Source organism: Sus scrofa, chromosome 14 (genome assembly GCF_000003025.6).
Source record: "Sus scrofa isolate TJ Tabasco breed Duroc chromosome 14, Sscrofa11.1, whole genome shotgun sequence".
NCBI lineage: Eukaryota > Metazoa > Chordata > Mammalia > Artiodactyla > Suidae > Sus > Sus scrofa.
Window position 1 is genome coordinate 66,955,507 of NC_010456.5, and position 13,061 is coordinate 66,968,567.

A 13,061-nucleotide genomic window follows, 5' to 3' on the forward strand; every position below is an offset into this window, starting at 1 on the left:
TTAAAAAAATGAGGAGACAAATTATTATTATTATTATTATTTATTTTTTATTTTTTTGGCTTTTGGCTTTTTGGCTTTTCTAGGGCCGCTTCCTGCAGCATATGGAGGTTCCCAGGCTAAGGGTCTAATCGAAGTTGTAGCCACCAGCCTACTCCAAAGCCACAGCAACACGGTATCCGAGCCACAGCTCAGGGCAATGCCGGATCCTTAACCCACTGAGCAAGGCCAGGGATTGAACCTGCAACCTCAAGGGTCCTAGTTGGTTTCATTAACCACTGAGCCACGACGGAAACTCCTGAGGAGACAAATTATTAATAATTCAGGGTTTTGAGGAAAAATATCTTTGTAATATCAGCTTCACAATGGAAAAACAATTCAAGAGATCTTTTGTGTGAAAATCAGGGGAGACAATGGACTAAATGATCAATGATCTGTGTTGGATCTAAGAACATCTGATCCTCTCTACCAAACAAAAGCTTCTACCCCAGAAATACGTCTGCTCCACCCTCACTTAAGTCCTTCTTTCCACCAAATCTTACACTCATAATCTACCAGCTGCTTTGTATTACCACTGGTAGGCCTAGGGAACTTTGAGATTAGCTCTCAATCACTAGGATGAGCTGAACAAAGGCAGGAGAAGTTGACCAACATTTATTCTTTGCTATAAATCCTGGACAATTCTTTCATTTACCTGGTTTCTTCCAAATTTTTTCCTGATTCTTCTGGCTACTTGCTGTCTGATTTATCCTCTAACTGCCTAGTTCTGCCTCTTCAACTACTAAACACCTCCTGGCAGTTGCTTAGTGTATGGTCACTGGGTCTCTATCCTAGCCCCCACCTCTGGGATCTGGATCATTTTGATGGACTAAATTTCTAAGTCCACTAGCATGCACTTCATAAACTGCTATAGACAACCTGTGGACAAAAAGTGTAATAGCACACCCAATGTATAAAGTCATTACTCGAGTTCCCTTTGTGGCTCAGCGGTTTAACAAACCCGACTACCATCCATGATGATGTGGGTTCGATCCCTGGCCTTGCTCAGTGGGTTAAGGATCCAGTATTTCTGTGAGCTGTGGTGTAGGTCGCAGATGCAGCTTGGATCCCATGTTGCTGTGGCTCTGGCGTAGGCCAGAGGCTACAGCTCCAATTGGACCCCTAGCCTGGAATCTCCATATGCTGTAGGTGCAGCCCTAAAAAGATAAAAAAAATAAACAAGTAAAATATACTTTTGTACTTTTTGAGCTAGAGTTAACCATTCAAAATCCTAAAGGATGTTACAGAACTAATGCAACACTCTCCCCATCCCAAACTCCCTGAATGAAACAATTTATGATTCATTTCCTTGGAATATTTAGAAGTTACTTTTATTTACTATATATGACATTATAAAATCATCAGTAACTCTAGACTTTTCCCCATTCACCATTTTACTTGCTTTGGACTCTTCTCACTCTTCAAGGTGTCAACTAAGCCCCTCTGTGTTTTTAAATCCAAATAGCTTAAATATTCTCATAGTACTTAGTGTAGTCCCAAATATTCATGCACTATGATAATATGATCCAAAATATTTCAATAAATATTTATTTTCTGTAGTACTGGGAATATAGCAGTGAGAACAGGACAATGTTCCTGTTCCAACAGGCTTTACTTTTTAAGTAGAAGAAAACAAGAACAGCAGCAGTGGTGAGCACTATTGCAGAGGACTGGAATAGGATGATCCAGGAGTGACTGGGTGATCAATGAAGGAGGGAGGCATCCTGGAATGTGAATGACATTAAGAAGCCGATGAGGCAGGCAGGGGGAGTCGCTCATTTGGGAGCAGGGAACAGTAAATGAGAAGACCTTAAGACAGAAAGTAGGATCACAGATTTATAGGAACAGAAAAAAAGTGTAGCTGAAGCTTAGGGGGCCAGGAGGAGAGTCCTGGAAAGGCAAGCAAGGGTCAGTTCAGCCACGGTTTTTAATCCAAGTACAAGGAAAGCCATTGAAGGAGATTTTTCTATTAGCAAACGAAGTGCTACCATTTGTGTATTAAAATGGCCACTGTGGTTGCTATGCAGATTAGAGACTATAGCAGGTCAAAAGAAAGAAGGAGCTACATTAGAAGCCTTTCAGTAGTCCAGATGAGAGAGGTGGTAGAGATAGAAAGGTACAGACAGGGAGTTCCGGAGTTCCCGTCGTGGTGCAGTGGTTAACGAATCCGACTAGGAACCATGGGGTTGCGGGTTCGGTCCCTGCCCTTGCTCAGTGGGTTAACGATCCGGCTTTGCCGTGAGCTGTGGTGTAGGTTGCAGACGCGGCTCGGATCCCGCGTTGCTGTGGCTCTGGCGTAGGCCGGTGGCTACAGCTCCGATTCGACCCCTGGCCTGGGAATCTCCATATGCCGCGGGAGCGGCCCAAAGAAATAGCAAAAAAAAAAAAAAAAAAAGACAGACAGGGAGTTCCCATTGTGGCACAGTGGTTGCAGGTTTGGTCCCTGGTCTTGCTCAGTGGGTTAAGGATCTGGCGTTGCCGTGAGCTGTGGTGTAGCTTGCAGACACAGCTCGGATCCCGTGTTGCTGTGGCTGTGGCGTAGGCCAGTGGCCACAGCTCTGATTCGACCCCTAGCCTGAGAGCCTCCATATGCTGTGGGAGCAGCCCTATAAAAGGGCAAAAAGACCAAAAAAAAGAACTAAAAAAAAAAAAAAAAGAAAAGAAAAAGGTACAGACAGATTCAGGTTAGTAAGTAGAACTGAAAGAATGTGGTGGTAAATTGGATCTAACAGGTGAGAAAAAAAGAAATCCAGGATAACACCTATGTTTTTCTCTCTATGCATTGGGTAGAGAGTGATATAGTTCAGTGAAACAGGGAAGGTTGGGGAAAATGTTGGGTTTGATGATGAGAAAGACCAAGAGTACCTATTAGTGAGATGGGGAAGACTAGGGAAAATGTTAGTTTGGAGGAAATCAAGATTAGAATTTTAGGAGTTCCCATCATGGCTCAGTGGCAATGAACCCGCCTAGGATCCATGAGGATGCAGATTCAATCCCTGGCCTCCCTCAGTGGATTAAGGATCCGGCATTGCCCTGAGCTTGGTGTAGGTCGCAGAGGCGGCTCAGATCCCATGATGCTGTGGCTATGGCACAGGCCAGCAGCTATAGCTCCAATTCAACCCTAGCCTGGGAACTTCCATATGCTGTGGATGCAGCCCTAAAAAGCAAAAAAAAAAAAAAAAAAAAAAAAAAATTAGAATTGTAGTGCTGGAAGAGATCTTATGGATCATTTACTTCAACCATTTTATTCTAGAGAAGTAAACAGTGACTCAAACCTATTAATACAGCTTGCCAAAAATGGCAAAGTACCAGTATATTTTGGAAGAGCCAGTGCCTCCATTTACCAAGAGTTCGTAACCTTTTTTGCATTATGGATCGCTCTAGGGGTCTGATGAAACTTGGAATCAAATTAATGTTTTGTTTTGTTTTTTTTTAGTTTGGGATTATAAAGAAAATCAGTTGTACTGAAATTCGTCATCAAAACAGTAAAAGAAAATATGACTTGGTAACATATATGTGCTTCTTTATGAACCCATTAAATAAGGCCTCAAGTAATATAAATAATATTTCAAGGTATTTACAATAAATTTAATGAGATATGAAAATATCTGTGATTTCTATTGACAAAAAGAAGTCCTACGAATACTGCTATAGTTTGTTTCCTACATTCAAGCTGAACGATATGCTAACTTTCAGGAAAAGTTTAGTGGGGGGGGAGTACTTTTTCACCTTCTAAGTTCATGGCCTATTAAATTCTAGCCAGGAATACCTAATTCATGGACCACAATTTAAAAAGCCTTTGGTTAAAGCCCTGATCATTTTTTCCCACAGGGTAATATAACAGCCTTGGGACTAACAGCCTCCAGAATTTCCTCAAATCCACTGTCACCCTGATGAAAGGTCACAAAGGCCAATCTAAGAAGAACACTCCCTAGCTTAAAGGCCTTGTAAAAGTTCCTCATAGCTTATAGGATACTATGGTGTTGACCAACACAATCTCAAGGCTCCACTTCTCTAATACAGGACTTAGACTTGATTTCTAGCACTGCACTGCACTTTGAGACTTCTTGCCTGTGTTCTCTTCTCTCTCTTAAGTATAAGACTCTACCAAAATATCAACTTTTGAAACACCTGACTCCAAAAACGCAATCTTTTCTTTTCCTATGAATGTCTTCAAAATCAACAATTGGGGAGTTCCCATCCTGGCTCAGCAGTAACAAACCTGACTAGTGTTCATGAGGTTCGATCCATGGCCTTGCTCAGTGGCTTAAGGATCCAGCATTGCTTAAGGTCATGGGTCCGAGGTTGCTGTGGCTGTGGTGTAGGCCAGTGGCTGCAGCTCCAATTAGACCCCTAGCCTGGGAACTTCCATATGCCGAGGGTGCAACCCTAAACAAAAAAACAAACAAAAAATGATAAATGTTTTTGCCTGACATATTACTCTGGGCTATGGTTACCTGCACATATTCTTTTTCCCCACACGTGATAGTATGCTTCTCCCAAATTCATTGTTCTCCCCACTGCAAAAGGCAGTCTTGAATATTTGTGCTGAATTTTTACTGATTTAAAAATATCTCATATTTCCATTATAGTATTCAGTTTATAAAGAGATTTCAGACATTTCCTTGTTGAATTTTCTTAATAACCCTATGAAGACAAATAGTCTAATGTACTACTTTAATAACCGTATAAAGACAAGGAGTCTAAAGCAGTTTTACCTGATTTTGCAGATGAGGAAACAGATGTCCAGGGACAAAAACAGACTTGCCCAGGTCTAATCATTTAATGAGCTAGAGTTGGGATCATAAAATCCAGGCTCCTTGGTGCAGTGCTTGTGAACTAAAGCCATGTGCCAGGCCTGGGCAGGTGAATAAAAAACATGACACAGCTTCCTTCAAGAAGCTTTTTAAACACAGTACCAAGATGACCCTATTAAAAATACTTTTAAATATATATATATATATAAAATAGTACAAGTCCTACAATAAAATTACTTCATAAAGCTAAATATTTATTTTCTTTTCAGTCGCACCTATGGCATTTGGAAGTTCCTGGACCAGGGATCAAACTCTCGCCGTGGTGGCAACCTGAGCCACAGCAGTGACACCCACTGTGCCATTAAGGGAACTCCCAGAGATTATGAATTTTGAGGTACATTTTTAAGTAATGGTTATTTTATGAATGCTTTGTATATCAAGAGTATTAATCTTTGTCTGGTTTTAGAAATGTTTTTTCTCAGTTTGTCATTTGTCCTGAGATCTTATTGGTGTTAGAAGCACAGCAGTTTTACACTGTTATGCAATCAAGTCTATGAAATTTGCCTTTTTGTTTTCTGATTTTAAGGCATGCTTTGAAAGGCCTTTCAATTATCAAGATTATATTACTTTCACTTGTTTTCTTTTTACACTTTTATCATACTTTTTAGATTTATATTTCTTATCGATTAAGAATTACTTTTTCTTCAGTTTTTATTAAATGGCTAACTTGCTGTCACAAAGTCATTTGCTAATTAAGTCTATCATGTCCCAAATGATATAAAATTCTACCTTTATCTTAAAATTCTACCTTTATCTAAAATACCTATACATAATTGTCTCTTTCTAGACTTTACTATTGGCAAAAAAACAAACAAACAAACAAAAAAAACACACCTGGCAACAGAGATAGACCTCTGAAGGAACTGGATAGCTGGAGACAAGTGATAAAAGATGACTCATATTTCATTGTTTATCCTTTCGAATTTTATTCCATGTGCTTTGAACTACCACTCAAAAACATCAAACATTTTTAAAGTCCTGCTTACTAGTAATAATCAAATTATCAAATATTTCAGCTTTCTGTAAATTATATTATAACATACACCTGAATGACCCAAAAATCACAGATCTACTTTGATTTCAAAACTGGGAACTATGACTTAATATATTCTATTTTCAAAGAATAGTGGAAGTACCTCAAATATATCTTGAACTAAATGTTTCTCTGCCATTTAACAAACACAAAATCATTTTTTATCCTGAAGGGGAAAGCCAAGCTCTTCTAAATTCTTAACTGCCATAAGCAAAGCTACCCCCTCAAATAAAAACCCCAGACCCAGGAGTTCCTGTCATGGCACAGAGGAAATGAATCTGACTAGGAACCATGAGGTTGCGGGTCTGATCCCCGGCCTCGCTCAGCGGCTTAAGGATCCCCAGTGTTGCTGTGACCTGTGGTGTAGGTTGCAGACTCGGCTCAGATCTGGCATGGCTGTGGCTGTGGTGTAGGCAGGGCGCTGTAACTCCAATTAGTCCCCTTGCCTGGGAAGCTCCATATGACGTGGATGCGGCCCTAAAAAGCAAAAAAGAACCCCAGATCTGTATATGCCCTAGATCCAGCCATCACAGACTTATTTTGCTTTCTTCATTGCATGTTAGCTAGTAACTAGCCAATGCATAATTCAGAATCAAATCTTTCTTTTCTAGTGCAATCCAATTATTGTATTTTCAATATTACTTCTTTATAATTTGATTTCAATGTCAGATGCCAAATCTGACCTCTGCTGTAACCATAATATTATAAAGTAAATTGGCTAAGATAGGAAAAAACATTCATCTGGCAGCAGATGGAAAAAAAAAAATCAAGTTTTGTCTTTTAAGTCATTCTCTTTAAGATCCTCTCCCTCACACCATTTTTTAAACACCTACTCATTCAGTAGATCATGTAGTCATTTTAGCCTTTTTTATACATAAAAATATTTTCAAGCACTTAAAAATATTCCTCCAGTAGAAATGGGAAGGTGACCTAGTATTTAGTTTCATTATCATACTCAATATAGAGTAGATAATACCTCTGTACCCTGTAATTCTGCTCTCACTATCTGCTCTCCTAGGTACATTCCCACTCTCTTTTTCCTCCTAATAAATAAATTCCTTTCACGTGTAGAAGAAACATATTCCACGTGTCTCCCAGGAACTTAGGTGAAGATGTAGAAGAGAAACCAATTCCTGTAATAGAGTCGAATTACCCTTAAGTTTTAAAACTCTTTGCATTTGATCATCATAACTATAATCCCCATTTAACAGTAAACATAGATAGACTTGCCAAACATCACATTACTGGCAGTAGAAATAGGTCTCCTGCTAGAATGTCCTTTGCCCTAAATATGCTCCCTCCTACCATGATTAAACTAAATACCAAAAGAAAAGTGCCTTCGTGTAATGGAGTGAAGTACTCCACAGCATAACAAATGAATACTAGTGAAAAGTGAAAAAGCAATTAGGTTTAGTATTTAAAGAAGTAATTTCCTATCTTCTCAACAAGAAGTGACCTCAAGCCTGCCAAATGAGACCACACTTAAAAGGCAGCAGGTAATGTGTTTCCTTTTCTCCTGGCTTCATACCAAGAAGCACTTATCTAATGGTCACCTACTACTACTAGATTTCAACTAACCAGGGCATAGCCCAATACACAGAGATCAGAAACGCCCACTACTAAAAATCTGGGTACTTTTCATGTGATTCTTCCCCTCAGATGAAATTACTCTTGCTTTAGACTAAGAATTCATATCAGGCTTGATGTCCCCCTTCCATAAAATATTTTCCAACTTCTGCTTAATCACCTTAAATGAAATTAAAAAGTCTTCCTACAGACTTCAAACAAATCCATGTATCCCAAATAAAATATAAATGGAAAGATGAAATGAAAATAATTTAAAATATGCATTTCAATATGCTAATCTTGAAACAAAACTGACCTAGAAGCCATACAAGAATACTTAGTAGCTAACTATGACAGCTATGAATGCAAAGTACTTCCTGATGCAATTTTCCAAAGCTGTAAACAACTCCTGATCAAGTTGTGAACAAAACAAATCTTTTCACACAACAGTTGCATATGGAAATAGATACTGGAAAATTCAGTCTCAGTTAAAACCGTTTATATGCAAAATGGAGGTTCCAGGTTGACATAACTACAAATATTACACACGTCAGGCAGGATATTCCTAAACCATGTAGGGTACCGGGACATTCTTTGTTCAGGACAGCCCATACCTTACAGAATATATAGCATTCCTGGCCCCTATCCATCAAATGCTAATGGTTAGTCCCAACCATTTCAACAATCCCCCAAAATGCCTCCCAACTTCCCCCAGAGGGAACCCCTAACTGCACCCAGTGCCTTTAACACAACTTGACTATCATAGTATAATATAGGTAAAGAACACTCTGGAAATGTGGATTAGAGTTCCAGTTCTAATACCTATGAGTCATGTGGTCACTGGCAGTGAGCTCTCTAAATCTCAGTTTCCAGTGTACCAAAAGGGAAAACACCACCTACGATCTATGTTGTAAAGGCTGACTAAACATATCTGTAGCACAAGGTAGGTGGTTTCTAATACGTGACATGCTGAGATGTGAAAAAGGGGGCTACTGCAAATTGAGAACAGCAAAAAGTGATATGAATGTGAAGGAGGCTGAACTATAAGCATACAAAACGAAATTTAACGCACAGCAGCCTGTGGACATTTCAGAGAGAAGTCAGCAGTCATATATATCTTAACAACCCCTGAAAGCATTAGTGTATTGCAAGACAGTGAAATAAAATTAATATTCAGAATGATGACCCCCAAAATAGGAAGGCAAGAAAAACATCTTTAAGAGACTTCCACTGCACACGGCTAAAATTTTACAAAGTTTCTACACTTGAGAGTGACTGTATCTAAAAAACATGTTTCACACTTTTACTGGGCAATTAACCTATTCTAGATACGAGGAAAACACAAAGATTACTAATATGCCATTCCTGTACTTAAACATTTTACCATTCAGGAGATTAGACATAGGTAAAACATAACCATAATACAAAGCAGAATGACACAGGCTTTAAAAAGAAATTCAGGGAGTTCCTGCCATGGCTTAATGGAAATGAACCTAGCTAGAATCCATGAGAACACAGATTCAATCCCTGGCCTCGCTCAGTGGGTTAAGGATCTGGTGTTGCTGTGAGCTGTGGTGTAGGTTCCTTGTGGCTCAGATACTGCGTTGCTGTGGCTGATGGTGTAGGCCACAGACTACAGCTCCGACCGGACCCCTACCCTTGGAACCTCCATATGCCACGGGTGCTGTCCTAAAAAGATAAAAATAAAATAAAATAAAATAAAAAGAAATTCAAGGAGTAAATTATGGGGGCCTAGAGAAAATGATGAATAACTATGAAAGCAAGGACATCTTTATGGCACAGGACAGTGAAAAACAAGGATTCTGAGAGGTAGAAAATGGGACGCAAACCATTAAAGAAAAAATTAATTCCAGGCAAAGGAACTGAGCATGAAAACACAGCTTGGTTCAGAGAAGAGAGGTAGGAAAAGGGTACATTAGGGGTTGAGAAGGAGGTAAAAATTAGGCTGGAAAAACATTTTGGGACTTGTTCACGGAAGGATCTGAATACCCTTCAAATAACTTTTGGGTTTATTGGGCAAGAGAACTTTCCTGAAAACTGGTGCTGATGTGACACTTTTGATTTCCAAATAATGTTGAATAAGGTCCAAAAATAAGATTCTGAATAAATGCAAATTTTCATTAACAAGATCCCTGAAATTAAAATACATTCTTAATATGAGTAAATAAGCAAAAAGAGCCTACCCCAAGAGTAGAAAGCACTTTTGAGTTCATTCCTTAAGTAATAAAAATATTACCAAATGTATTAAACCTGGGACCTTAAAATAATTCAGGGTAATCTTTTATGTGTTCCTGATTTTCTCCCAAGCATGTCACAGAACTTTCCTAACAGTGCTTCATGTCCCTGGAAGGCAAGAGGTAGGTTGCAGTATTATCAGCCTCTTTTTACTATGGGGAAACTGAGAAACAAAAATAATAAATTACAATATGGTCACAAAATAAGCTATTACATTTTCCAGAACTTTTAATTAAAGAGTTGAAACTCACATTTCATACTTTTTTCTTCTTACCATATGAATACTAGAATTATCTTTTACTATAGTCTTAAAAGAAAAAAAAAAAAACTTAAGATCGTCTTCTCAATTTGGTACTACCACCAAAAAATTGAGTTTAAATTCCATCTCTTCAAATTATGACACCTCCAAGAACTGTTAGGTGTAAGCAGTAATTCAACCTACCAAAAAATAGGTGTAAATCGCAGAACAGGTCAGGAATTCTAGGCCCAAATTTTACTTTGTCTATCTGGCAGATCAGAGGAGTATCTGTAAAACAGGCTTTGCAGATGCTGTAATGGAAAGGTGCCCTAAGAGGCCCAGAACAGCGATACCAGTACACCTACTACTGCAAACTTGAAATCCAATGCTTGCTCCTTCTACCCCTGCCTGCATTACACCACGCACCAGAAGACTCCTGGTACACACAGAAGCCTGTGCACAGAGCCTCTAGATGTTTGCCTTAAAAAGCGGTACTTCGAGGATGCCCCAGGCCTAGGACAACAGTAAGAACACCGGATATAGCGAAACATCTCAAAATCGCTCCTCTCCAGAACCTAGGGCCTGGTCCAGAGGATTCTACTGGACAGAGTTCCTGCCACTATTTTGTTTTTCACTCAGGCACTGACAATCCCCTTCCTCAGCCTCCCACCACCTCCCCTCTCCTCTACGCCAGGTAGGCGTCCCAGGGATACTAAAAGCAGGAAGTGGGAGGTGAGAGTGCAGGGATCCCGGCCACGAGGCCTTCGGGTGCGGCTAGGGGTCCCGCCAGCTCAACCCCCGGAGCCCGGCCGCCCAGACCGGGCCTCGGCCAACGCGCCGCGGCCGCCGCCTATCAGCGGAGCGCAGGGGCGGGGCCCGCTGGCTCGGCGACGGCTCCTCCGGCAGGCGGGGACGGGCGGGGGATCGACCGCCGCGCAGCTCCGGCCGCCGCGCGCAGACACCGGGCCCGGCTCCCGAGGGCGCCAGCGCGGCCCCGGGGAGCGCGAGGAGCCGGCGAGCGCGCGGCCTACCGTTGACGGCCTGGTCCGTCACGCTCGGCGCCCACCCACCCTCCCCGGTGGGGTCCAAGCCCCTGGGAAGATGGTGTCCTGGATGATCTCCAGAGCCGTGGTGTAAGTTCCGCTCACGGCGCCCCTCACCTCTCCGCGAGGCCCGGGGTGGGGGTGGGGTGGGACAGGGGCCAGGAGAAGGGAAAGCCCGGGTCTGGGCAGGGTGGGCTGGCCCGACCTCGGGCCTGCCCGGGAACTGGGCGCCCTCAACCTCCTCACCCTAGTCCACGTCGCTGCGGGGCTCCCTGCGTCGGACGAGGGCCCGGCGGCTGCTGCGCGGCCCAACTGCGTGCGGCTTGTCGGCCCTGCTCCCGCGGCGCTGGGTGGGCAGGCGCGCAGGGCAGGCGGCGCGCGCTCCCTGCTCCCGCTCCCCGCGCTGCGCGGCACCGCCCTGCGGGCCCGGGAGCGGCGCGCCTCGCGGCGGCGCCCTGCGCAGGCTCCGCAGAAGCTGAGCGCGGGAGGCTCTGGGATCCTGCTGAGGATGCCGTGGCAGCGCGGATCCTTTGTATCCTGCGGCTGGTGCGGTGCGGGGTTCTCTGGGCGGCTGATTGCCATTCGGTCACGTGTGGTAGGAGGAGAGATTTGTCTAAAACCCCTCGACCGCTCCCATTTCAGATCCCTGGAAGGGTCCTAGTTGACCCAAGATTTACAGCTTATCGAGAAAGGAGCTCGTTACTGAATGATGGCACCCGCCTGCTCGCCCAGATCCCAGAATTTGGCCCTGTCTTGGAGGAAATATTTGTAAAGGGATTGAGAGGCTGCAGGTGCCTGTTGCCTTTGTTCAAATTATCAGTTCATTGTGCTCTTACCAAGTGCTGCAGGCCCATAAGGAAAAAAATTAGTTGAGTTGTGGTGTTTACTCTAAAGGTACCAGTTGGCCTACAGTTTAAACTGGTTTCCTCCCATTCTTCCCAGCTTAACCCCCTTCTCAAAAACAAAAGTCACTAAGTCAACAGTGACGTAGTTACAGCCAGGGACTTGTGGGTTCATTATTCATGATCTCTGTAGGAGTAATATAATCTCGGTACTTTTATGAAATGTTTTTATGAGGTGGCAGGCTTCTCTGATTAGCTTTGTAATGTGGGGGAAAAAAAGTTACCAGATTTTTTGTTTTGTTTTGTTTCTCAGTGGGGAGGAGCTAATTTTTCTGTTTGTTTGGTTTTATTTTGTTTGAGAGTGAATCAATTGCTTAGTAGTCCTGCTCACCCTGATTTATGATAGCATTCAAAATGTGTCATTTGATTGTATTAATGCAGTTTGTTCTTCTTTGGTACAGTTTCTAGTTTTAAATCTCCAGAACGTCCTGTGTTCATTTGTATAAAACTGAAGATCAAGAAATAAAAGCATACCACAGATGTTTTCAGATTTTGATTTATTTATTTTTGCCTTTTGGGGCCTTTGAATATTAATTTTCATAATACAGGAATACCTTTCCTGGCCTACTAGATGTCTATCAGTTCTTACTTCTGTGCCTGGAAAATCAAGTGTCCTATTAAGAGGCTGTACTATTTTTTTTTTTTTAATTCTCTGTTTTGTTTTTTTTTTAATCCAGTTCTTTAATTTATAGTTAGAAAAGATTGTGAAGCACTTTTAATTTGCATTACTCAAAATCAGATTTTTGGTTTTGATCACCGGCTATGAGTATTAATGTCTTTTCTAGATGCTCTCTGTAAACACAAAGTTTAATAACACATAATTGATCTTCACGGAACTGACAGTTCAAATACACTGCTATCTGCAGAACAGGTCAAGTGTTCTAAGAGTTACACTCAGTGCTATAGTGTTTAGGCAAGGAAGGGATTCTATCTGGTTGGAGAATCAGAAAAAGCAAGATTACATTTGAGATGGGCCTTAAAGGACAGACCGAATTTAGACAAGCCAAAGATGCAAAAGGAGACGATTCCAGATAAAGGGATCACTTCGAGCCAAAGCACAGAGGAGGGAAAGCCCAGATTAGTTACTGAAGACTTGAGGGACTGGGGAGAGAGGAAGCGGGAAAGGTAGGCTTGGCCTGCTTTCAGGGAATTTCAGGAAGAAGTGATATT

At 41.8% G+C, this 13,061-nt stretch overlaps 2 protein-coding genes across 16 annotated transcripts in view; one reads left to right on the top strand and one right to left on the bottom strand.

Moving 5' to 3' along the window:
- The window catches only part of JMJD1C (jumonji domain containing 1C), a 326,067-nt gene extending 314,662 nt beyond the window's left edge, over window positions 1-11,405 (bottom strand). For 6 of the 15 annotated variants that reach the window (XM_021073667.1, XM_021073665.1, XM_021073643.1 and 3 more), the window contains exon 1: window positions 11,236-11,381. The gene's annotated coding sequence lies outside the window, so the exon portion shown is untranslated. Of the gene's footprint in view, window positions 1-11,235 lie in introns of all 15 variants that reach the window. The other 9 variants (XM_021073644.1, XM_021073641.1, XM_021073657.1 and 6 more) reach the window with 7 other exon arrangements.
- The window catches only part of REEP3 (receptor accessory protein 3), a 105,133-nt gene continuing 102,633 nt past the window's right edge, over window positions 10,562-13,061 (top strand). Inside the window, exon 1 of the mRNA XM_001925659.6 lies at window positions 10,562-11,079. Coding sequence (XP_001925694.2) covers window positions 11,048-11,079 — 32 coding nt within the window. The 5' untranslated portion in view covers window positions 10,562-11,047. The remainder of the gene's footprint in view (window positions 11,080-13,061) is intronic.